The 25,749-nt window shown below is 45.2% G+C and overlaps 1 protein-coding gene across 4 annotated transcripts; it reads left to right on the top strand.

Moving 5' to 3' along the window:
• The first annotated feature begins 26 nt into the window (after positions 1-26).
• On the top strand, positions 27-25,409 carry LOC137309632 (NACHT, LRR and PYD domains-containing protein 3-like). 4 transcript variants are annotated; one of them, XM_067977728.1, is made up of 12 exons: positions 31-915; positions 3,461-3,627; positions 5,956-6,051; positions 11,087-11,253; positions 11,570-11,741; positions 11,847-11,912; positions 16,571-18,308; positions 19,860-19,946; positions 20,112-20,282; positions 20,439-20,609; positions 21,034-21,201; positions 21,374-25,409. In XM_067977728.1, exons 3-12 carry the CDS (start codon positions 6,036-6,038, stop codon positions 21,459-21,461), a joined length of 2,844 nt encoding a protein of 947 aa, XP_067833829.1. In that variant the 5' UTR covers positions 31-915; positions 3,461-3,627; positions 5,956-6,035; the 3' UTR covers positions 21,462-25,409. The 4 variants fall into 4 exon arrangements, with proteins under 4 accessions (XP_067833832.1, XP_067833829.1, XP_067833833.1 ...); XM_067977731.1 differs by lacking the exon at positions 19,860-19,946 and having other exon boundaries at positions 27-915; XM_067977732.1 differs by lacking the exon at positions 21,034-21,201.
• Positions 25,410-25,749: the final 340 nt, after the last annotated feature.

Genomic DNA, 25,749 nt, shown 5'->3' with positions numbered 1-25,749 from the left:
TATCTCTGTGTATAACGGATGGTCTGTCTGTCCAGTCGCTCATGGTGAACTTTCAAAAAGGAATTGGATCAATACTTGTAAAGGAGAAAGGAGAAAGGTTGCAGGACCATTGGGAAAGTGCAGGGGAGTGTGATTAAATGGATAGCTCTTTCAAAGAACCAACACAGACACCAGGGGCCGAATGGTCTCCTTCTGTTTTGTTTGATTCAAATCAATGGGGGGATTTTTAATCGAAGCACTTACATCATTTGAGCACTTAATACGAAACTTAACTCACATCAAACCCACGTGAATTAGCTGGTAGGAAGAGTAAAGGCAACGCGAGGTTTCGGGTTATGCCCCACACGAACTTTATATGTCAGTAACATTTAGCGGAAGAGGTGACAGCGATATTGGTGTGCGCTGACACTTCCTGGAGCGCTCCACCCAAATTGTGTCGAGCAGAGAGCAAGGCGGGGAGATCAGCCGAATCCCCGAGTATCAGAGTCCTGACTGGGGACAGTGAGAGCAAGGCGGGGAGATCAGGCGAATCCCCGAGTACCAGAGTCTTCACTGGGGACAGAGAGAGCAAGGCGGGGAGATCAGCCGAATCCCCGAGTAGCAGAGTCCTGATCGGGGACAGGGAGAGCAAGGCGGGGAGATCAGCCGAATCCACGAGTACCAGGGTCCTGACTGGGGACAGGAAGAGCAAGGCGGGGAGATCAGCTGAATCCCAGAGTATCAGAGTCTTCACTGGGGACAGGAAGAGCAAGGCGGGGAGATCAACCGAATCCACGAGTACCAGAGTCTTCACTGGGGACAGGGAGAACATGGCGGGGAGATCAGCCTAATCCTTAGGTATCAAGTCCTGACTGGCGACAGGACCCGTGCGGACCAGATCACATGTCGCTTCAGTCTTTTCAAAGGACGAATTGGGTGAGTGACTGAGAATGTCTGAGAGTGGGGGATGATATAGAAGGAAACACATTTCTACATTAAGTGCAGATCTCGTCACACACACGGTTCTGGGTGGAAACCAGATGGTGATCAGAATTAACGATAAAACCGAATGCAGAGAATTAATCAACACCAAATGCGGGTGACCCCATTATTCTCAGGTGGATGTTCGGGTCGAATTGAAACCCAGAGCTACTTTAATCAGAACTAATGGGATTGAATAAACCTCTGCTAAAAAAATCTAACTGAAGGGGGTACTGAGTGAGTCTCAAAATGTCTGCCCCTGAGTGACACAAAGTAACAGCAAAATGCTGAAACTTGCAGAGACAGAGGCGAACGGTTTCCGTTTGTGGGAACTCACTTCCTCCAACTTTTAATCTATAAGAGCAAGAGGTTTTTGCACTTTGCATGTCGTCTGCCCTTGCTGTGTCTGATTGAACGTTTGATATGGACACGTGTCTTCTGGCAATTTAACTTGTTAAATACCGGTCTGTGTAAGATCTTAGAAGTGGTTGATAGTTAAAGGTTATATTTCATCATCCTGCCGCTTCTCCCCCAACAGAAAATACACACAGTCAGTCACTCACTTATATACAGAGGCATCCTCTGTCTCCCTCTCTCACACACACACTCACTCAGAGTCATTCAGATATGCAGAGCTATTTTCTCTCTCTCTCTCTCTGCCTCTGACATACACAAACACTCAGTCAGTCCCTCACTGATACACAATGTGTCTCCCTCCGTCACTTAGACACACACCTGCTCAGAGTCACTCAGATATACAGACACATCCTCTCTCTCTCTCTCTCCCTCTCTTTCTCTCTCTGTCTCTCTCTCTCACACACACACCCACTCAGTTGTTCACTGATGCACTATGTATCTGGCCCCCTCACATAAACACACATTCAGAGTCTCACAGTTAGACAGAGGCATCCATTGTCTCTCTCTCATACTCGCACAATCCTCAGTTGCCCACTGATAAAATCTGTTTCACTCTCCCTCTCTCTCATGTACACACAAACATTGAGATTCACTCACTGATATAGACACACATTCACTTCCCCTATCTCTCGCTATCAAACACACAAAGAATCACTGACTGATATACGCACGCCTCCTCTCTATCTCATATGGTACATTGCCATCTTTTGTGGTCGGTAGCCTCGAGTGCCTGCCCAGCCCCTTGTGTAAGGAACGGTAAATTGCCATCCTGTGGTGACACGGTGCCCTCCCAGCTCCCTTGTGCCATATACGGTACACTGCCATCCTGTGGTGACAAAGTGCCCTCCCCACCCCGTTGCATCAGACACGGTACAATGTCATCGTTTGGTGACACCGTGCCCCCCCCCCCCCCCACGTAAAGTGTGAGTCCTTCGATCATATCCATTGTGATTGGACAGTGGCCCCGATAAATCTTTCAACACCAATTCCCCATTCAACTACTGATATTTTTGGGGATAGTGATTTGATTTATCCTAAAACCAAGAGTGGGCCATATTTGTTCACACATTCTACTTCAAATCATTCAGTTACTGATCCTGATTTTATCTAATCAGAGATATTTTATTACAGGCATGAGAATGAGTTATAATCTATCGTCCAGTTGTGTACATCAATGACTATTTATAGCAAAATAGAAACAAGTTAATTGCTGAGAGCTTCTATTTTCTCTTGTTCTCTTAAATATGGTCAAATTTCCCACCACATTCCCACACTGAGGTGTTGTTATTACAGTTAATATCTATTTGATGGTTAAATATTCTAATTAAAATGTCTCACTTGTAGTTACAAACGTTCCAATCCCCACATGCCAGAACTTTTGAATTTGCAGCTAACTGGAGACACATCCAGCCTCTGAGTCAGGAACTGTCAATTCAAGACGGTCAGAAACCCGGTCCACAGTTGTTAATAGGACTTATACTCATCGGAGTGTCCACACGAAACAGTAACACTCACAGCAAGGGAAATCTCTTCTTTTTGTGATAAATCAGTCCCATGTTATGTTGTGTTTTGTAAATATTCAGTGAAGTGAACTCACTACAATAGTCACACTTCCCAGTCACGGTGTTGTGGCAGCACAGATGCCTTCTGTGGGTAGAACCATATCCCTGAGGATATTGCCCCATCAACTCTCCCTGTTTGTCGATGATGCCACTAAAATACACTTGGAAACTGGGGGTCTCGCCCCTGGATGGAGTTCAGCCAGAAAATATAAAGGAATGGTCACTGATTCAAAAATAACAAACGTGATTCTAAAAACAGGGGCGGGGCGTGGAGAAGGAATTGTCTCTAACTGGGGCAGGAGAATGAAACGATCACATATTGGGGTCGGGGTGGTAAAGAGACATGGAATGTGAGAACAGAGCTAATCAAACATTGTGTTTATTCAATCAAATATTTGTAGTTTTTTAATTGTTTAAGTTTAAATTACTTTTGTTCCAATTAAACATTGGAGGAAAAATGTAGATTACATTCCAGTTCACATCGTCAATATTGGACTCATTTTCTGCCCTGTCATAATTAGATCGCCCGGTGAATGACGGAGTGATTGAGAAAAGTCCACAGCTGGAAGTAAACAGGGATTGTAGACTGAGGAACAAAAGCAGGTGAATCAGCACAGGATTGTGAGAGCAGCAACCAGAGAGAACACTTCCGATTCAAAGAGCTTCCATAGATCGACTGGGGAGAAAGGTAAGAGAAAGTCCCATTGACTCAGATAAACACTGCTCCTGTAAATATGAATTGGTGATAAAATGATGTTTAAATCTCATTTTTAAAATAAAGATTTGTAAAATTTCTTCCATTTGATTATTTTGTGGGTTGTGTCAGAATAAAGACCATCCTAAAACCCATTTCTTTTACCAGAATTTTGACCATTTTCTGTCTGATTCGGCTTCTGTGAAACGCCTTGGGATCTTTTTTTTCAATGTTAAAGGCTCTGTGGCAATGCAAGTTGTTGCTGTTGTGTGTTTATTATATGAGTGTCATTGTGAGGGAAACAGCGGTAACTCAATTTTACAAAGTCCCAAACGTGGTTATAAATTAATGCCGGAGAATAACTTCAACTACAGTTTGGAGAAATTACTGATCCGTAACTTATTCACTTTTACATTTCCACAGTGGGGAAAGGAAAGGACACGAACTGATAGTTCGATTGGACGCACGTTCGTGAGACACACGCACCACAGCGAGACACACACGTGATTGGATAACAGCAGTCAAATCTACCACTTGAATATTTATGGTGTTTATTGAGATTGTAAATTCCCTGACGACATTCTGTAAATAAATACTGTGCAAAACCTGAATGTTTAAAGTTAGACATTCACAAGTTATACATTAGTGTTAATATTAGAATAGTGGGAAATCACCTCACCTCCGACAGTGCTCATCAGTGTTAATATTAGGATAGTGGTAAATCTCCTCACCATCTACAGGGCTCATTAGTTTTAATATTAGAACAGTGGTAAATCTCCTCACCTCCTACAGTGTTCATTACTGTTAATATTAGAACAGTGGTAAATCTCCTCACCTCATACAGGGCTCATTAGTGTTAATATTAGAATAGTGGTAAATCTCCTCACCTCCTACAGTGCTCATTAGTGTTAATATTCGAACAGTGGTAAATCTGCTCACCACCAACACTGCTCATTAGTTTTAATTTTGTGACAGTGGGAAATCTCCTCTCCTCCTACTGTGCCCATTAGCGTTAATATTGCAACAGTGGTAAATCTCCTCACATCCAAGAGTGTTCATCAGTGTTAATATTAGAACAGTGGTAAATCTCCTCACCTCCTACAGTTCTCATTAGTGTTAATATTAGAACAGTAGTAAATCTCCTCACCTCCTACAGTGCTCATTACTGTTAATAATAGAAAAGTAGTAAATCTCCTCACCTCCTACAGTGCTCATTACTGTTAATATTAGAACAGTGGTAAATCTCCTCACCTTCTACAGTGCTCATTAGTGATAATATTGGAACAGTGGTAAATCATCTTTCCTCCTACAGTACTCATTAGTGTTAATATTCGAACAGAGGTAAATCTCCTCACCTCCATCCGTCCTCATTAGTGTTAATTTTAGAACAGTGCTAAATCTCCTCACCTCCTGCAGTGCTCATTAGTGTTAATATTAGAACAGTGGTAAATCTCCTCATCTCCTACAGTGCTCATTAGTGTTAATATTAGAACAGTGGTAAATCTCCTCACCTCCTACAGTGCTCATTAGTGTTAATATTAGAACAGTGGTAAATCTCCTCACCTCCTACAGTGCCCATTCATGTTAATATTAGAACAGTGGGAAATTCTCCTCACCTCCTACAGTTCTCATTAGTGTTAATAGTAGAACAGTGGTAAATCTCCTCACCTCCTTCAGTGCTCAGTAATAATTTTGCTGACACCGTGAGGAATGTGGTAATTACATTCTAATAGAGGCATCAACCAGGACACTTCTCCATGAACACACGGACACTGTCACTGCCGATAGAGACCAGACGAATCACACCCAGTTATATATTGTATATGTGCTTGGTATCATAAAGATACCTGAAATTAAAATCAAAATTCAACAAATCCAAAATATTTCATGTAAATCTGTGAGTAAAAATAATCCAATTGCCCCAGACTGTCTAAAACCGAGTGAAGGGTCATTGAATTCATCAATTCATCCAGATTTCCTTCCAGAATATTCACTACCTCAGGAATAAAGTTATTGCTGGCATGTACTGTGAGTTAATCTTACCAATCGGCCCTCCCATTGCAGAATCTCTGCCGACAGGAGCCCGTCTGGAACTGGGTTGTGGAGATTAGTGGGACTCACTGGATTTCACTGGGCAGCTGTCTGTGTCACTTCTGATGTGGAGTGTTGATCATAACACTTGGCAAATGCTCGAGCCCAGAGCTAACAGCTGTTGTACTGATGGGGGAGGAAGGACTTGATATCATGTTTAACAAGGCAACGTTCTCCTGCACATTTTAATATTTCTGTCTAACCCTCCTATTAATATTATATTTATTACAGAGCAACAGAATCTGGGAACGTCTGTCACCACAATTGCTGATGGTTCAAACAGGGGAGAAGATCCAACATCTTCAACAAGAATGAGAATGGAAACAGGTAGGTTCAGAAAATTCTTTGAAATATTATTTCTGTCCTGACAAAGGGTTCAGATTACGAGCAGGAATCTGCAGCTCACACAGGAAGAGGTAACAGCACAGACACGGAGTAGCTAGAGGGAAGTGAGTGACCATCTAGAAGGACATTGCAGGAACAGCTGGACGGATCTCCTGAGTACTGGAACTGTCCAATAGATACCTGGTGTTACATACGAACATGCGAACATATGAATTAAGAGCAGGAGAAGGCCATTCGGCCCATCGACACTGCTCTGCCATTTGATAAGATCATTGCTGATCTGATTGTGACCTCAAACCGACTTTCCCGTCTACCTGCTCTAAACTTTGACTCGCTTGTTAATCAGAAAACTGTCGAACTCAGCCTTAAAAATATTCGCCAACCCTGCCTCCACCGCTCTCTGGATAAAAATAATTTAATAGTACAAAGTCAGCATGGCTTTATGAAGGGGAAGTCATGTCTGACAAATTTGCTTGAGTTCTTTGAGGACATAACGTACAGGGTGGATAAAGGGCAACCAGTGGACGTAGTGTATTTAGACTTCCAGAAGGCATTCGACAAGATGCCACATAAAAGATTATTGCTCAAGATAAAGAATCACTGGATTGGGGGTAATATTCTGGCATGGGTAGAGGATTGGTTATCTAACAGGAAGCAGAGAGTTGGGATAAATGGTTCATTCTCGGACTGGCAACCAGTAGCCAGTAGTGTTCCACAGGGGTTGGTGCTGGGTCCCCAACTCTTTACAATCTATATTAATGATTTGGCGGAGGGGACCGAGTGTAACATATCAAAGTTTGCAGATGATACAAAGATGGGAGGGAAAGTAGAGAGTGAGGAGGACATAAAAACCTACAAGGGGATATAGACAGGCTGGGTGAGTGGGCGGAGATTTGGCAGATGCAATACAATATTGGAAAATGTGAGATTATGCACTTTGGCAGTAAAAATCAGAGAGCAAGTTATTATCTTAATGGCGAGAAACTGGAAAGTACTGCAGTACAAAGGGATCTGGGGGTCCTAGTGCAAGAAAATCAAAAAGTTAGTATGCAGGTGCAGCAGGTGATCAAGAAGGCCAACGGAATGTTGACTTTTATTGCTAGGGGGATAGAATATAAAAACAGGGAGGTATTGCTGCAGTGAAATAAGGTATTGGTGAGACTGCACCTGGAATACTGCATATTGTTTTACTGTCCATACTTAAGGAAAGACATAGTTGCTCTCGAGGCAGTACATAGAAGGTTCACTAGGTTAATCCCGGGGATGAGTAGGTGGACATATGAGGAAAGGTTGAGTAGATTGGGCCTCTGCTCATTGGAGTTCAGAAGAATGAGAGGCGATCTTATTGAAACATATAAGATTGTGAAGGGGCTTGATCGGGTGGATGCGGTTATGATGTTCCCAAGGATGGGTGAAACTAGAACTAGGGGGCATAACCTTAGAATAAGGGGCTGCTCTTTCAAAATTGAGATGAGGGGAAACTTCTTCACTCAGAGGGTGGTAGGTCTGTGGAATTTGCTGCCCAAGGAAGCTGTGGAAGCTACATCATTAAATAAATTTAAAACAGAAATAGACAGTTTCCTAGAAGTAAAGGGAATTTGGGGTTACAGGGAGCGGGCAGGAAATTGGACATGAATTTAAATTTGAGATTAGGATCAGATCAGCCATGATCTTATTGAATGGCGGAGGAGGCTCGAGGGGCCGATTGGCCTACTCCTGCTCCTATTTCTTATGTTCTTATGTTCTTATGAAGCGAGTTCCACGGACTCACGACCCTCTGAGAGAAAAAAAATTGTCATCATCTCCGTCTTAAATGGGCGATTCCTTATTTTAAACTGTGGTCCCTAGTTCTCGTCTCTCCCACAAGGTCAAACATCCCCTCAACTTCTCCCCCTTCTGGTCCCCTCAGGATCCGCTATGTTTCAAAAAGATCACCTCTCATTCTTCTAAACTCCACTGTATACAGGCCCAACTTGTCCAACTTTTACTCACAACATAATACCCTCATCCCAGGAATCAGTTGAGTGAACCTTCTCTGAACCGCCTCCAAAGCAATTATGTCCTTTCTTCAATAAGGCGACCAAAACTGCACACAGTACTCCAGTTGTGGTCTCACCAATGCCCTGTCCAACTGGAGCAAAACATCTCTACTTTTATATCCCATTCCCCTTGCAATAAATGACGATATTCCATTTGCCTTCCTAACCAATTGCTGTACCTGCCTACTAACTTTTTGTGATTCATGTACTGGAACATCCAGATCCCTCTGTACCTCAGACTTCTGCAATCTCTCTCCATGTACATAACATACTGCTTTTCTATTCCTCTTGCCAAAGTGGACAAGTTCACATTTTCCCACATTATACTCCATCTGCCAAATTTTTGCCCACTCACTTAACCTATCTGTATCCCTTTGCAGACTCCTTATGTCCTCTTCACAACTTACTTTCCTACCTATTGTTTGTGACATCAACAAATTTAGCAACCATACATTCGGTCGCTTCATCCAAGTCATTGATATAGATTTTAAATAGTTAAGGCCCATGCACTGATCCCTGTGGCACTCCACTCGTTGCATCTCGCCAACCTGAAAATGACCCATTTATGCCTCCTCTCTGTTTCCTTTTAGCTGACCAATGCTTTATCCATGCTAATATGTTACCCCCCGCACCATGAGCTCTTATTTTGTGTTGTAGCATTTAATGTGGCACCTTGTCAAAAGCCATCTGGAAATCCAAGTACACCACGTCCACAGGATTCCCGTCATCTATGTTGCTTGTTACTTCCTCAAAGAACTCTAATAAATTCGTCAAACTCGATTTCCCTTTCACAAAACCGTGTTAACGTTGCCTGATTGCATTGAAATTTTCTACGTGCCCTGCTTGAACCTCCTTAATAATAGGGGTTAGCGACTATAAGGTGGATAGAGACAGTGACTCAGAGGATGGTCTTCATGAGTAACAATGTGAGACTAGGGAGCAGGGGGACACCCGGAGAGGGGCGGCGGTGAGAGGCAGGTGGGACACAGGAATAGGAGAGCGATAGTGGTGGGAGACTCTATAGTCAGGGGAATGGAGAGACTCTTCTGCAGTCCTGAGCAGGTCCCGAATGGTAAGTTACCTTCCTGGTGTCAAAGTGAAGAACAACCTCGAACGTATGGGGCCATCTCTGGGAACGAAAGGAGAGCAGTGAGTAGTCGTGGTCGGGACCAATAAAACTGATAGATACACATTTATAGAGGGAATATTAAGGCAGTAGATTAAAAAAACTACGCCTCCAGGTGGTGATCTCCGGATAGTTTTGCACTGGGCCGCTGATTGAGTGAAATATGAGGCAGGTCAATTTGTGACTGCAGGGCTGGAGCAGGAGGGAAGGGTTCATGGTCTCGGGGAGTAGAGTGAGTTCAGGGAGAAGGGAAGGAACGGTGACGGTCTGAACCGACCAACAATGGTTTTACAGACTGGGTGAATGGAGCAGGAGGGAAGGGTTCACGGTCTTGGGGACTCGAGTGAGTTCAGGGAGAAGGGAAGTGACGGTCACGGTCTGAACCGAGGAACAATGGTTTTACAGACTGGGTGAATGGTGCATTGGGAGGGTTTCAGCTGATATGACTGGAGGGTGGGAAATATCCGGATCTGAGACAAGAGAGTGGAATTAATAGAACTGTTGTAACAGAACAGAAGATTTATGAAATAGTGAAAAGTTATTAGTAGTTAAAAAGGAAGGAGATTTTGAAATATTGAGAGAGAAAGTCACTTGGTATTTAAAAAAACAAGAAACGAGAATGGGTCAATATTTCAAAATTCGGAGTTTGGATTGTTTATTATGTCTGTGAATCGAAAAATCATTCCAAACACATTCGGAAAATCAGAAACATGACAGATGTGATCTGGTATCTGTAAGACAGGGCCTAAGTTTACACAGGGCTCAGAGCGAAATGCTCCTGGTTATAACATTTTGTCGGGAGAGAAAAATACCTCTGGTCGCCAGTATTAATAAAGGTTCAATGACAGAGCTGGAACAATAACAAATTGCATTTATGTCGCAAATTCAATTTGGTAAAACGACGCAGTGTGTGTAACAGGAGCGATTATCAAACAAAATTTGTCACTGAGTCAAATAAGGAGATATGAGGACGGGAGACCAAAAGCTTGGTCAAAGAGGTAGGTTTTAAGGAGATTCTTAAAGGAGAACAGAGGGATGGAGAGGAGGAGAGGTGTAGAAAATAAGGCTGTTCCAGGGAGCTGTGATAAGATAGAATCCATATGTACACAGTTAAGTAATAGGAAGGGAAATAGCACAATTCTCGGTGGGTTTTGCAGGCCAGCAATCAGTGGAGGTTAGATAGAGGGGGAAGTGGGGGAAACTAGTTGAGGATGAAGGTTTGGGGAGATAAAAATTATTTCCTTCAATTTCTAAAAATGATGGAGGCAGTGAAAATGTTGGTGCACTGGAGGAGGATGTGGGACCATAGTTAGAGAAGGATTTGGATATGAGAAACATCGCCGAGGTGGATAAATCACTGGGCCCAGAGATAACACACCCGAGGCTGTTAAAGGAAGTTAGAGAGGAGGGACTCTGACCATAATTTCTCAATCCTCGTTTGTTATTAAAAATATCCAAGTGGACTGAAGGAGCCCAAGTAATGTCTCTGTTAAAATAGGGAGAGAGGGTCAACGGGTAAGTGGAGACCAATTAGTCTCAGTCAGTAGTGGGCAAACTCCTCGAATCTGTAATTCTAGGTCGAATTAGTGAATATTTAGAGATACAGGGGATGATGAGGGGAGGATGGAACTTATTCGCTGCAGACAAGCCGTATTTGACAAATTTAATACAGCTTTGTTGAGAGGTGACCATACAGGTCGATGGGATGTAGCACAGTTGGTGTATATGGGTTTTCAGAAGGTATTCCATAATGTGACTCACAGGACGCTTCATCCGTTTGGTGTAAGAGGAAATGTAGCCGCCCGGATAGAAAGTCGATAATGTGTTTAGTTTTCTCCATTTTTGTTCACAGATCCGAACACTGCAATCACTGAGTTCCTGACAAAGTGCGACCATTACCAACTGTTCCAGTTGACGCAATTCTACCGGGACAGACTAGAACAGGCGATTGAAGAAGGGGTGGACGGAGTCAGCTCGTTGTTAACGTACGAGAGGCATTTCAGTGGACAGGAACATCGGGTAAGTGGGAGGGACACAGAATAAGTTTGGATTATTTAAATATCACAGAACTAAAATGATATCAGATCTTTGAATTATAGAATGTGAGTGAACAGAAACAGGGCAAATAGGAAAGAAATGGATCAAACTGAAAATACAGTGAATCTGAAACAATGATAGGAAAAGGTGAAAATACCCAGCGGATCGATCAGTATCTGTATAAAGGGCAGGGGAACGGTTCGGGAATAACTCTTCTGTTGTCTGAAAACAAAATGGAAACAGTTTTTGTGGGACTGGGAAAAGGAGGGACCAATATATTAATTATTATTCTTTACAGAAAGTCGTTGAACTTGTGGAGAAGGGAAACAGGGCGGACAGTTCCAAACTTCTCCTAAATCTGGTGATGGAGAAAGGCTCTCGGGCCCGAAGGGTGATGTGGGAATCCTTTGTGAAAATGCACCATGCGGTACCAAAGTTGGACAAAATACTTAAAGAGATGCAGGAAATTGGTACGGTAAAATCACACACTGAATTCAATTTCAGATTGAAACACTACAGAATTTACTATAATATTACACAGATCAGATTTCATGAAAGCTCATTGATTTAAACAGGTCCTGATCCATTTGATTATATGAACATCGGACGAGGTTTATGTGAAATACCCAATCACCTGAAAGGTAAATGGTGAAATAGGGATTTCAAACTGTTTATTTCACTTCTGAGAATAAGAATGTTTGACTGTTGTCATTTATTAGAGATTGTCACAATCTGGGAATCAGAAATTCAAGGGCTGGGAAATGGAAATTAAGCTCGTTCAGATTTGTCATTAATACTCAACTATTCTGAATAGATTCAAATTACAGATCATAAGATTTCTGAATTATCCATAAATATGTGGAGGTTGCATTATTTCACTTTATCCAGCTGCTGATCGTTGTCACTTTTGAAATCCCCATGCACACCTGGCAGGATCCTGATACACTGTGAATCCCCATGCACACCTGGCAGGATCCTGATACACTGTGAATCCCCATACACACCTGGCAGGATCCTGATACACTGTGAATCCCCATACACACCTGGCAGGATACTGATACACTGTGAATCCCCATACACACCTGGCAGGATCCTGATACATTGTGAATCCCCATACACACCTGGCAGGATACTGATACACTGTGAATCCCCATACACATCTGGCAGGATCCTGAGACACAGTGAATCCCCATGCACACCTGGCAGGATCCTGATACACTGTGAATCCCCATACACACCTGGCAGGATACTGATACACTGTGAATCCCCATACACATCTGGCAGGATCCTGAGACACTGTGAATCCCCATACACACCTGGCAGGATACTGATACACTGTGAATCCCCATACACATCTGGCAGGATCCTGAGACACTGTGAATCCCCATACACACCTGGCAGGATCCTGAGACACTATGAATCTCCATACACACCTGGCAGTTCCTGATACACTGTGAAATCCGCATACACACCTGGCAGGATACCTAAATGCCGCCATGACATTCTGGACTCACAAGTAAAGAGCAGTGCCTTGAGACGGATGCTGTGGGTCACCTGCTCCCCGAGATATCTGAACCACCATCAACTGTCGGGAAATTGGTGGAGAAATGCAAAACATTAAAAATGATTTCATTTCACAGCACAGAATGAGACATCAAAGTGTTCGGTCTGATCTGAGAAGATGCGCAGATGTTCACACAATAGATCATTAATCCGTGGAGAAATGTGAGGGAAAGACAATGTTCAGGGGAATTAGGAAGTTTTGAGCTGGCTTCCTAATGGCAGTGAAAGAGAGAACATATTCTACTCAAAGAATAGTCCTTTGACTCAGGGTCTTTTTAGACCCAATGGAATGACTGATTACAGTGAAAGAGAGAACTTATTCTACTCAAAGAATAGTCCTTTAACTCAGGGGTCTTTTTAGACCCAATGGAATGACTGATGGCAGTGAAAGAGAGAACTTATTCTACTCAAAGAATAGTCCTTTAACTCACCGGTCTTTTTATACCCAATATAATGACTGATGGCAGTGAAAGAGAGAACTTATTCTATTCAATCATTCATTCCATTGAGTCCAAAAAGACCCTGAGTTAAAGGACTATTCTTTGAGCAGAATAAGTTCTCTCTTTCACTGCCATCAGTCATTCCATTGGGTCTAAAAAGATCTTGAGTTAAAAGACTATTCTTTGCAGTGAAAGAGAGAACTTATTCTACTCAAAGAATAGTCCTTTAACTTCGGGTCTTTTTCGACCCAATGGAATGACTGATGGCAGTGCAAGATAGAACTTATTCTACTCACAGAATGGTCCTTTATCTCAGGGTCTTTTTAGACCCAATGGAATGACTAATGGAAACAGATTTGTAATTTCCCAAACCTGCATTGTTGGAAATTCAGACCAAAATGAAACAACGGAGTTTAATTATTGTGAGAACAGTTGAAATGAACTGTGAATGATCACTACTCTAACATTACACGGAGTGATGTGGGCAGTAGTCCTAATTCTAATTCTAATCGGTGATATGACAGGACTATTCGAAAAACACATTCAATGTAGGTGCAAAACTGCTGCAAAATTATTCGCAATTTCCGAGACAAAATAAAACAGGAGAATGATGAGGGACAGGAAAAGGTCATTTGGCGCAAATAAGACTGTCCCTGTTAGAGAGATGACTCAAACTACCGCTCCTCTCAGTGTATTCACAGAAACACGTTCAATTATCTCGTCACCCCACTTACACTGACCCTTTAGTGTCCTTCGTTGGTAATAGGTCACTACCCTCTTACCCTTTGGGTGAGAAAATTACCCTGACTTCCCTTCTCCGATATTAATTATTTTGTTGATTGAGCCTGTTTCCTGTTTCCGATGTGTATATTCAAGAATCAGATCGACATATTTTTTGGACACCAAGGGAATCAATGGATATGTGATACGGCGGGAAAGTGGATTTGAGGTAGATCAGCCATGATCTAAATGAATGGCGCAGCAGGCTCGAGGGTCCGTATGTTCTACTCCTGCTCCTGTTTCTTATGTTCTTGTATCCTTACTAATATTGCAACATTGAAACATTTCAATACCGAAGTCTCTTGCACAAACAAAACACATGATACCCTCTCACCATTTTCTAGATCTAAATTCCTAATACCTTACATCATCTTTCTGATTCCCCTCTGTACCTTCAGAATGGCAGTGACCTTTATCTGTCAACAGGTGACTATAGAAGTGCAGGTAATACTTCAGATAACATACCCGAGTCCTGAAACAATAAGAATTTAACTACTCAGTCTGTACCTCTCCCAGTGCAAACAACACCCCAGATAAACTGCCCGAGGTCTGATGCAATTACAGTGGAACTCCTGTCCATTCAGTATCTGTCCCTCTCCCAATGCCCACAATATCCCAGATAACCTGCCCCAGGTCTGATACAATAACAGTGGAACTTCGGTCCATTCACAGTCTGTCCCTCTCACAGTGCCCACAATATCCCAGATAACCTTCCCGAGGTCTGATACAATAATATTGGGACTTCTGTCCATTCACATTCTGTCCCTATCCCAAAACCGTATTTCCCACTTCCACAAAAGGTCAGCAACACTGAGAGTTTCATAGATTGATACATTACAGAATCATAGAATCACAGAAGTTACAACATGGAAACAGGCCCTTCGGCCCAACATGTCCATGTCGCCCAGTTTATACCACTAAGCTAGTCCCAATTGCCTGCACTTGGCCCATATCCCTCTATACCCATCTTACCCATGTAACTGTCCAAATGCTTTTGAAAAGACAAAATTGTACCCGCCTCTACTACTGCCTCTGGCAGCTCGTTCCAGACACTCACCACCCTTTGAGTGAAAAAATTGCCCCTCTGGATCCTTTTGTATCTCTCCCCTCTCACCTTAAATCTATGCCCCCTCGTTATAGACTCCCCTACCTTTGGGAAAAGATTTTGACTATCGACCTTATCGATGCCCCTCATTATTTTATAGACTTCAATAAGATCACCCCTTAACCTCCTTATCTCCAGGGAAAAAAGTCCCAGTCTATCTAATCTCTCCCTATAAGTCAAACCATCAAGTCCCGGTAGCATCCTAGTAAATCTGATCTGCACTCTTTCTAGTTTAATAATATCCTTTCTATAATAGGGTGACCAGAACTGTACACAGCTTTCCAAGTGTGGCCTTACTAATGTCTTGTACAACTTCAACAAGACATCCCAACTCCTGTATTCAATGTTCTGACCAATGAAACCAAGCATGCCGAATGCCTTCTTCACCATCCTATACACCTGTGACTCCACTTTCAAGGAGCTATGAACCTGTACTCCTAGATCTCTTTGTTCTATAACTCTCCCCAACGCCCTACCATTAACGGAGTAGGTCCTGGCCCGATTCGATCTACCAAAATGCATCACCTCACATTTATCTAAATTAAACTCCATCTGCCAATCATCGGTCCACTGGCCCAATTTATCAAGATCCCGTTGCAATCCTAGATAACCTTCTTCACTGTCCACAATGCCACCAATCTTGGTGTCATCTGCAAACTTACTAACCATGCCTCCTAAATTCTCATCCAAATCATTAATATAAATAACAAATATAAGCGGACCCAGCACCGATCCCTGAGGCACACCGCTGGTCACAGGCCTCCAGTTTGATAACAACCCTCTACACCCACCCTCTGTCTTCTGTCTTCAAGCCAATCTTGTATCCAATTGGCTACCTCACCTTGGATCCCGTGAGATTTAAACTTATGTAACAACCTACCATGGGGTACCTTGTCAAAGGCTTTGCTGAAGTCCATGTAGACCACGTCTACTGCACAGCCCTCATCTATCTTCTTAGTTACCCCTTCAAAAAACTCAATCAAATTCGTGAGACATGATTTTCCTCTCACAAAACCATGCTGACTGTTCCTAATCATTCCCTGCCTCTCCAAATGAAAATTAGAACCTCCATTTTCGTATAACCAGGACGATGTGATGATTTGCAATGAGATTTCTGTAGTACAGGGCAGGGCTGACAGTATTAACCATTGGACGGAAAATATCACCTTCATAGAAATCTCCATGTTCAATAAATATTACAATCAAGTGAGGATTTGAAACTTGTCTCTGCCGTTGTTCAATTTCAAGCGAGATTTTCAGTAACTGAGATTAATTTCCTGCTCGCACCTCTATTGAAGCTGTGAATTAACTCTCGGAACATTTTACTGAATAGTAAAGTGATATTGAGAACGTTTTTTTTATGTCAATACAACTAACATTAAGAACCACTTTCTGTCTGTTCTAATTGAAGATGTTCAACAGAAACACAAGGAAACACTCCGGGTCCAAACTGAAACACTGAGAGTGAACACGATCCTAATAAAGGAGAAGGTTAAGATTTTCCAGCTGGTCACTCTATACACTGAGCTAACGGTCATTTCTACTGTTCGAGATCGGACACTTGTAGAACATGAACTGCTGGCAAGAGGCCGAGACCACGAAGAGTGGAGAGAGAAACATCTCCGGAGAGAACTGGAAAAAATCCGAACTGATCAATTGTTCCAGAGCAGTTTTTCCAGGAGAAAATCCAAATCAGGGAGTTCAGCAGCAGTGAGCGGAGTCGCGGGGATTGGAAAAACAACAATGGTACAAAAGATTGTTTATGACTGGGCCACTGGGAAAATATACCCACACTTTCAATTTCTGTTCAGTTTTAAATTCCGGGATTTGAACGCTATTAACTGTAGAATAAACCTGAGAAATCTGATCCTGGATCTGTATCCTTACTTTGTGAATATTCTGGGAGAGCTCTGGAAGAACCCAGAGAGATTACTGTTTATATTCGATGGTTTAGATGAATTCAAGGACAGCATCGATTTTGCTGACAAACGGAGAAATACAGAAAGTCAGTACATGTGCACAGATCCTGAAGACCAGTGTGAAGTGTCTGACATTGTGTACAGTTTAATACAGCACAGGCTGCTCCCAGGATGTTCAGTGCTCGTGACCAGCCGCCCCACTGCATTACATTTATTGGAAAAGGCTGAGATCAGTGTCTGGGCTGAAATCCTGGGATTTGTTGGTGAAGAACGGAAGGAATATTTCAACAAATATTTTGAAGATCAGGTGGTGGCAGCAGCTGTTTTCAAACATGTGGAGGAGAACGAGCTCCTGTACACCATGTGTTACAACCCTTCCTACTGCTGGATCCTCGGTCTGTCACTGGGTCCCTTCTTCACACAAAGAGACAGGAAACAGCAGCGAGTTCCCAAGACCATCACCCAACTATATTCCTACTATATTTACAACATTCTGAAAAACCATGGCCGAGAGATTGAATCCCCCCGTGATGTGTTACTGAAGATCGGTGAAATGGCCTTCACAGGAGTCTCCGAGAAGAAGATTGTGTTTAGAAATGGAGATTTGATCAAGTACAATCTGCAACCTTCCCAGTTCCTGTCTGGGTTCATGATGGAACTTTTGGAGAGAGATGATTCTGCCCAGAGTGTGGTTTACACATTCCCGCACCTCACCATCCAAGAGTTTGTAGCTGCACTCGCACGATTCCTGACTCCAGATCCAGGGGACATCCGGAAACTCCTCAGTGAAGCCCACAGCAAGGAAGATGGGCGATTTGAGATATTTCTCCGTTTTGTTGTTGGTCTCTCCTCCTCACATTCAGCTCGGCCCCTGGAGGAGTTTCTGGGTCCATTTCTTCATCAAAAAATCTGCGGAGTGATTGACTGGGTGAAGGAGAAGGTTGAAAGAGAGATTGGAAAAACAGAGAGTGAAACTGGGAAAAGGGACCTCCTGAACACATTCCACTACCTGTTTGAGTCTCAAAATAAAACACTGGCTCGGGTCACAGTGGGATCGATGGAAACACTAACATTTAGTGGATTGCGACTGACCCCGATTGACTGTGCGGTGCTGTCTCATGTCATTGGACTCTGTGATACAATAAAACACCTCGATCTACAGAAATGCTCCATCCAGTGTGAAGGACTCCAGCGGCTGGGAACCGTAGTGCACAAATGCCAGGTGTTGAGGTAACTGTTTATTTGTCTCTAACTGTTCGGCCAATTGTAAAATAGGCACAAATTGTATTGTTGCTCCATAATAAAGGGAAACAAACAGTTCTGTTAAACCAGAGAGAAGCAGATTCAACCCAAACATGACAAATGATAAGAGGATCGGTTAGTAATTCCCTAAGGACTGAAGAATCTAAAATTGATCCTTGTGAACGAGTCGGGATTTTACAGTCTTTATCGGATCAGTAAATACAGGTCACTGAAAGAGTCTGATAATTTAATTGCAATAAATAATATTTATTGCTGTTTTTCTTACTGTCGGAGATACGCCCATTGAAGAGATTTCTTCTCACTATTACTTCCACGTTGGCCAACACTAACTGAGCAGTCTGTGTGTCGGAGCATCCCTCCCTCTTACCGAGGTGTGGGTGCAGGTGACACCGGACTGTCAACGTGTGCAGGAGAGGGAAGCAGAAACTCCAATCATTCAGTAACAAAGAGCAAAACACAGCTTTCGGGCACACACCCGTCAATGGGCGGGCTGAGCTTTCCCCGTTGGACGTCGGTATGTTATCTTAACTCATCAATGACACTGCCCTTCACACTCTCCAATACATCCACCATCTCTTCACCCAGCTGGCAGCACTCGTGCCTCTGAGTCAGAAGGTCGTGGATTCAGGCCCCTCGCTCATTAATCCAGGCCAACACTTCAGTGGGATTTGTGAACTAAAATCTGCCGGTAAAAAGGTTCCAATCGAACGGGTTGTGGGATATGAGCCCAGGAGTACAGACACACACCGGCCAGCGGTGAGGCCCCACACACAGCGGGAGGCTCCTGGGTGAACCAGGGGCAGTGTCGGGAATTACCCATAATCTGCCCTCATTTGTGAGAGGCTCTGTTCGGCGACGGAACTTCAGAAAATTCCCAAGAACTGTCAGGCCCGTTACACCTGAACTAAATGTAGAGCCAGTTTAATGTGATAAAACAGAGAGACTCCCCTCCCCTATAATCTCGGAGTGCAGGGACATTGAAAACTTGTAACAGAACACAATAAACGTTCCTTGTGACATAAAATCCTGTGGGACGGATTTTACAGCAGCAGTTAGCGTCGTTTCACAATATAACTCACCCCGAGATATTATACAGATTAATATAATACTGCATAAAGCACAGGTAATCACCGCTTTATCATTTAATTCGGGGAAAATCGCCCCATTCCCATAAAATCTGGAATTTAAGAAGCAGCAGAAATGAGACAAGTTTCCCCAAACATGACGGGACCGGTCACTGACCTCCAGGAGGGTAATTCTGATCATCAGGGGATGAGACCGGAATAAGGGACATTTAAAGGCTTCACACAGACAGCAGTTTATTTAATAAATACATTTACTGACAGTCCCTGAATATATGGAGCGTCGGACAGAGTGCGATTCATTGTCAGTGACAGGGAAATCTGGTTATTAATTTCCAAAAGATTTTTCAGTGTTTCCTGTAATATCAGAGAAAAATTGTATCAGATCGGGGATTGGATTCAGTTTGTTTCTCACTCTCGGTCTGTTTGTGTTTAGACTGGGGAGCAATAAACTGGGAGATTCAGGAGTGAAACTATTGTCTGAGGCTCTGAGGAACCCGGACTGTAAAATACATGAACTGGAGTAAGTATCAGACTGTGTGAGATTGTGTTTATAATAACTGGATGCTGGACACTGTATATTAATGTCAGTATAAGTAATAATAATACAAATAAATACTGGGAATTTACTCTGATTCCTGTTATCTCTGATCGTCTCTGTCTCTTCCTTTCGCACTCTGATCTGCAGGTTATGTGATAACGATCTCACAAATTCCTGTATCAAGGATCTTTCCTCCGCTCTCACGACAAACCGGTCACTTACGGGTCTGGACCTGAGCAATAATAAACTGGGAAATTCAGCAGTGAAACTACTGTCTGAGGCTCTGAGGAACCCGGACTGTAAAATACAGAAACTGGGGTAAGTACCAGATTGTGTATATTAATTGGATGCTGAACATGGTACATGAATGTCAGTATCAGTCATAATAATATAAATAAATACTGGGAATTTACTCTGATTCCTGTTATCTCTGTTCGTCTCTGTCTATCTCCAATTTCTTTCTCTGATCTCCAGGTTATGGGGTAATGATCTCACAGATTCTTGTAGCGAGGATCTCTCCTCCGCTCTCAGTGCAAACCTGTCACTGACGGTTCTCACCCTGAGTTATAATAAACTGGGAGATTCAGGAGTGAAACTACTGTCTGCGGCTCTGAGGAAGCCGGACTGTAAAATACAGGAACTGGAGTAAGTATCACTGTGTGAGATTGTGTTTATAATAACTGGATGTCTGACGCTGTATATTATTAGTAGTATCAATAATAGTGTTTTTAATAAACACTGTACTTTATTATCGGTGCCAGTAATAGTGTTATTAATAAACACTGTACATTATTATTAATGTCAGTAATAGTGTTATTAATGAGCACTACTTTATTAGTATTAGTAATCGTGTTAAACACTGTACATTATTAGTATCAGTAATAGCGTTATTAAATTCTGTACATTATTATTGTCAGTAATAGTGTTATTAATAAACACTACATTATGATTAGTATCAGTAGTAGTGTTACTAATAATGTACAGTGTTTATTAATATCAGTATCAGTGTTATTAATAAACACTCAGGATTCACCCTGATTCCTGTTATTTCTCTCTCTCTGATCCCCAGTCTGGATGATGTCGGTCTCACAGATTCTTGTACCGAGGATCTCTCCTCCGCTCTCAGCACAAACCGGTCACTGACGGATCTGTCCCTGGGATCAAACTCCTTCACAGACCGATCTGTCCCCGCTCTCCGCTCCCTCATACTGACCCGCAAGAGTCTGGAGCGGATCGGGTGAGTGTTTGTGTTAATGTTTAATGTAATAAATAAAATATCAGTGGGATTCAGTCCCTTTTATGGGTAATATTTGTCTGTAATTATTATTGAAATATTAACCCCAGTCTCCCTGTTATTTACACTGTTGTTCAATCTGTTTTTTTCCTGTTTAATCTTTAATCTGTTTCAGGCTGTCATTGAAACTGTTCTGTCCAAACGGAAAGAGAAACCTGGAGTCACTGCGGGAATCCAGAACCGGACTGAGAGTGGAAATATGAACATTTCAATTTATAACCATTCCTGGTCTCATTATTTGAACATTTCAATTTATAACCATTCCTGGTCTCATGATATGAACATTTTTGGCCGATTCTCTGTCCCTCCCCTTTAACCGGCCGTGCTCCAGGTTTAAATCCTAACGGCCCTTTAACGGTTTCCAGCTCGAGCTGAGCGAGCGTCGTCTCCCATTGTGACGTCAGAGGCCCAGCGACAGGGTCACGAGACTCAGTCACCCGGTCCCACAGCGCTGATTCTGCCGGATATCCGGGGCTGGATGGTCCCCAATGGGGCACTGGGTCAATGTACAGACAGGAAGGGCCCAGGGTGGGGCTCAGTCTGGGCTGCAGTGGGACACTGGGTCAATGTACAGACAGGAAGGGCCCAGGGTGGGGCTCAGTCTGGGCTGCAGTGGGGCACTGGGTCAATGTACAGACAGGAAGGGCCCAGGGTGGGGCTCAGTCTGGGCTGCAGTGGGACACTGGGTCAATGTACAGACAGGAAGGGCCCAGGGTGGGGCTCAGTCTGGGCTGCAGTGGGACACTGGGTCAATGTACAGACAGGAAGGGCCCAGGGTGTGGCTCAGTCTGGGCTGCAGTGGGACACTGGGTCAATGTACAGACAGGAAGGGCCCAGGGTGGGGCTCAGTCTGGGCTGCAGTGGGACACTGGGTCAATGTACAGACAGGAAGGGCCCAGGGTGGGGCTCAGTCTGGGCTGCAGTGGGCCACTGGGTCAATGGACAGATAGGAAGGGCCCAGGGTGGGGCTCAGTCTGGGCTGCAGTGGGACACTGGGTCAATGTACAGACAGGAAGGGCCCAGGGTGGGGCTCAGTCTGGGCTGCAGTGGGCCACTGGGTCAATGGACAGATAGGAAGGGCCCAGGGTGGGGCTCAGTCTGGGCTGCAGTGGGACACTGTGTCAATGTACAGACAGGAAGGGCCCAGGGTGGGGCTCAGTCTGGGCTGCAGTGGGACACTGGGTCAATGTACAGACAGGAAGGGCCCAGGGTGGGGCTCAGTCTGGGCTGCAGTGGGACACTGGTTCAATGTACAGACAGGAAGGGCCCAGGGTGGGGCTCAGACTGGGCTGCAGTGGGACACTGGGTAAATGTACAGACAGGAAGGGCCCAGGGTGGGGCTCAGTCTGGGCTGCAGTGGGGCACTGGGTCAATGTACAGACAGGAAGGGCCCAGGGTGGGGCTCAGTCTGGGCTGCAGTGGGACACTGGGTCAATGTACAGACAGGAAGGGCCCAGGGTGGGGCTCAGTCTGGGCTGCAGAGGGACACTGGGTCAATGTACAGACAGGAAGGGCCCAGGGTGGGGCTCAGTCTGGGCTGCAGTGGGCCACTGGGTCAATGGACAGATCGGAAGGGCCCAGGGTGGGGCTCAGTCTGGGCTGCAGTGGGACACTGTGTCAATGTACAGACAGGAAGGGCCCAGGGTGGGGCTCAGTCTGGGCTGCAGTGGGACACTGGGTCAATGTACAGACAGGAAGGGCCCAGGGTGGGGCTCAGTCTGGGCTGCAGTGGGACACTGGGTCAATGTACAGACAGGAAGGGCCCAGGGTGGGGCTCAGTCTGGGCTGCAGTGGGGCACTGGGTCAATGTACAGAGAGGATGGTCCAAGGGTGGGGCTCAGTCTGGGCTGCAGTGGGACACTGGGTCAATGTACAGACAGGAAGGGCCCAGGATGGGGCTCAGTCTGGGCTGCAGTGGGGCACTGGGTCAATGTACAGACAGGAAGGGCCCAGGATGGGGCTCAGTCTGGGCTGCAGTGGGGCACTGGGTCAATGCACAGACAGGAAGGGCCCAGGGTGGGGCTCAGTCTGGGCTGCAGTGGGACACTGGGTCAATGTACAGACAGGAAGGGCCCAGGGTGGGGCTCAGTCTGGGCTGCAGTGGGACACTGGGTCAATGTACAGACAGGAAGGGCCCAGGGTGGGGCTCAGTCTGGGCTGCAGTGGGACACTGGGTCAATGTACAGACAGGAAGGGCCCAGGATGGGGCTCAGTCTGGGCTGCAGTGGGGCACTGGGTCAATGTACAGACAGGAAGGGCCCAGGATGGGGCTCAGTCTGGGCTGCAGTGGGGCACTGGGTCAATGTACAGACAGGAAGGGCCCAGGATGGGGCTCAGTCTGGGCTGCAGTGGGGCACTGGGTCAATGCACAGACAGGAAGGGCCCAGGGTGGGGCTCAGTCTGGGCTGCAGTGGGACACTGGGTCAATGTACAGACAGGAAGGGCCCAGGGTGGGGCTCAGTCTGGGCTGCAGTGGGACACTGGGTCAATGTACAGACAGGAAGGGCCCAGGGTGGGGCTCAGTCTGGGCTGCAGTGGGACACTGGGTCAATGTACAGACAGGAAGGGCCCAGGGTGGGGCTCAGTCTGGGCTGCAGTGGGACACTGGGTCAATGTACAGAGAGGAAGGGCCCAGGGTGGGGCTCAGTCTGGGCTGCAGTGGGACACTGGGTCAATGTACAGACAGGAAGGGCCCAGGGTGGGGCTCAGTCTGGGCTGCAGTGGGACACTGGGTCAATGCACAGACAGGAAGGGCCCAGGGTGGGGCTCAGTCTGGGCTGCAGTGGGACACTGGGTCAATGTACAGACAGGAAGGGCCCAGGGTGGGGTTCAGTCTGGGCTGGAGTGGGGCACTGGGTCAATGTACAGAGAGGAAGAGCCCAGGGTGGGGCTCAGTCTGGGCTGCAGTGGGACACTGGGTCAATGTACAGACAGGAATGGCCCAGGGTGGGGCTCAGTCTGGGCTGCAGTGGGACACTGGGTCAATGCACAGACAGGAAGGGCCCAGGGTGGGGCTCAGTCTGGGTTGCAGTGGGAAACTGGGTCAATGTACAGAGAGGAAGGGCCCAGGGTGGGGCTCAGTCTGGGCTGCAGTGGGACACTGGGTCAATGTACAGACAGGAAGGGCCCAGGGTGGGGCTCAGTCTGGGCTGCAGTGGGACACTGGGTCAATGTACAGAGAGGAAGGGCCCAGGGTGGGGCTCAGTCTGGGCTGCAGTGGGACACTGGGTCAATGTACAGACAGGAAGGGCCCAGGGTGGGGCTCAGTCTGGGCTGCAGTGGGCCACTGGGTCAATGTACAGACAGGAAGGGTCCAGGGTGGGGCTCAGTCTGGGCTGGAGTGGGTCACTGGGTCAATGTACAGAGAGGAAGGGCCCAGGGTGGGGCTCAGTCTGGGCTGCAGTGGGACACTGGGTCAATGTACAGACAGGAAGGGCCCAGGGTGGGGCTCAGTCTGGGCTGCAGTGGGGCACTGGGTCAATGTACAGACAGGAAGAGCCCAGGGTGGGGCTCAGTCTGGGCTGCAGTGGGACACTGGGTCAATGTACAGACAGGAAGGGCCCAGGGTGGGTCTCAGTCTGGGCTGCAGTGGGACACTCGGTCAATGTTGGATCAATGTTCATCGGAACACCAGGGACTCCCCATGCCTTCTTGTGTTCATGTTGCTGGATCTGTTCCGTCCACTAAAATGGGCAGAGGGGTCCATCTCATCGTTAAAAGCAACAGTCAATTGAAAATAAAATCAGTCAGAGTAGAAAACGAGCTGCCAATTCACTATCGCCCGTTTTGCTCTCACGCGCGGGATGAATTTATTCTCTCCTCGATTCCTTAGGCTGGCGATCTTGTGGGGTAAATTGTCAGATATCTAAATACTGAATCCTAAATAAGTCTCACCAATCTGCAGTCGTGTCAGACACTGATCTGAACTATAATGTGATAATCAGTGATCCAGCTAATGCTGAATTACGGTGATACTCTCAGCTACTTTTACAATCGGTTATTCATTGTTTTAAGTATCTGCCTATTAATTATCTTTTTAAATTCTCAGATGGCCCTGTCTACAACTGTTTATATGTATTATTATTGGTATACTCAAAGTTTAAATCATGATAATTATGAATTCCAAGTCAATAAATCGCTGTTGTGCATGATTTCCCCTCTGCCTTCTTTGAAGATTTGGTCAGAAAGTGTTAATCCATTCACTCAGCAGTTTGTGGGGATCCGAATTAATGGTCGGTGAGGTGAACTCATCCAATCTGAGCTGGGAGATCGAAGACAGTTCAGCGAGCAATATGAGGCATCATTCACTTCTCGACATGGGTCACAATCGAACAGGAACATGTTAAACCGAGGCCCCAAAACCAGGGCCCAGAGAGGAAATTAAACCCCAGGGCAGTGAACAGACTGAACTGACGTGGGCCCTGTTTGGTTGCAGCCTGAGCAGGAGACCTCGGTTGGTCCCCTCTGGGGAATGCCTCAATTGGTCGCCTC

This window comes from Heptranchias perlo, unplaced genomic scaffold (assembly GCF_035084215.1).
Source record: "Heptranchias perlo isolate sHepPer1 unplaced genomic scaffold, sHepPer1.hap1 HAP1_SCAFFOLD_173, whole genome shotgun sequence".
Classification (NCBI taxonomy): Eukaryota; Metazoa; Chordata; class Chondrichthyes; order Hexanchiformes; family Hexanchidae; genus Heptranchias; species Heptranchias perlo.
Note: the sequence above shows the minus strand (reverse complement) of the source record. Positions and strands in the feature narration are given on the sequence as shown.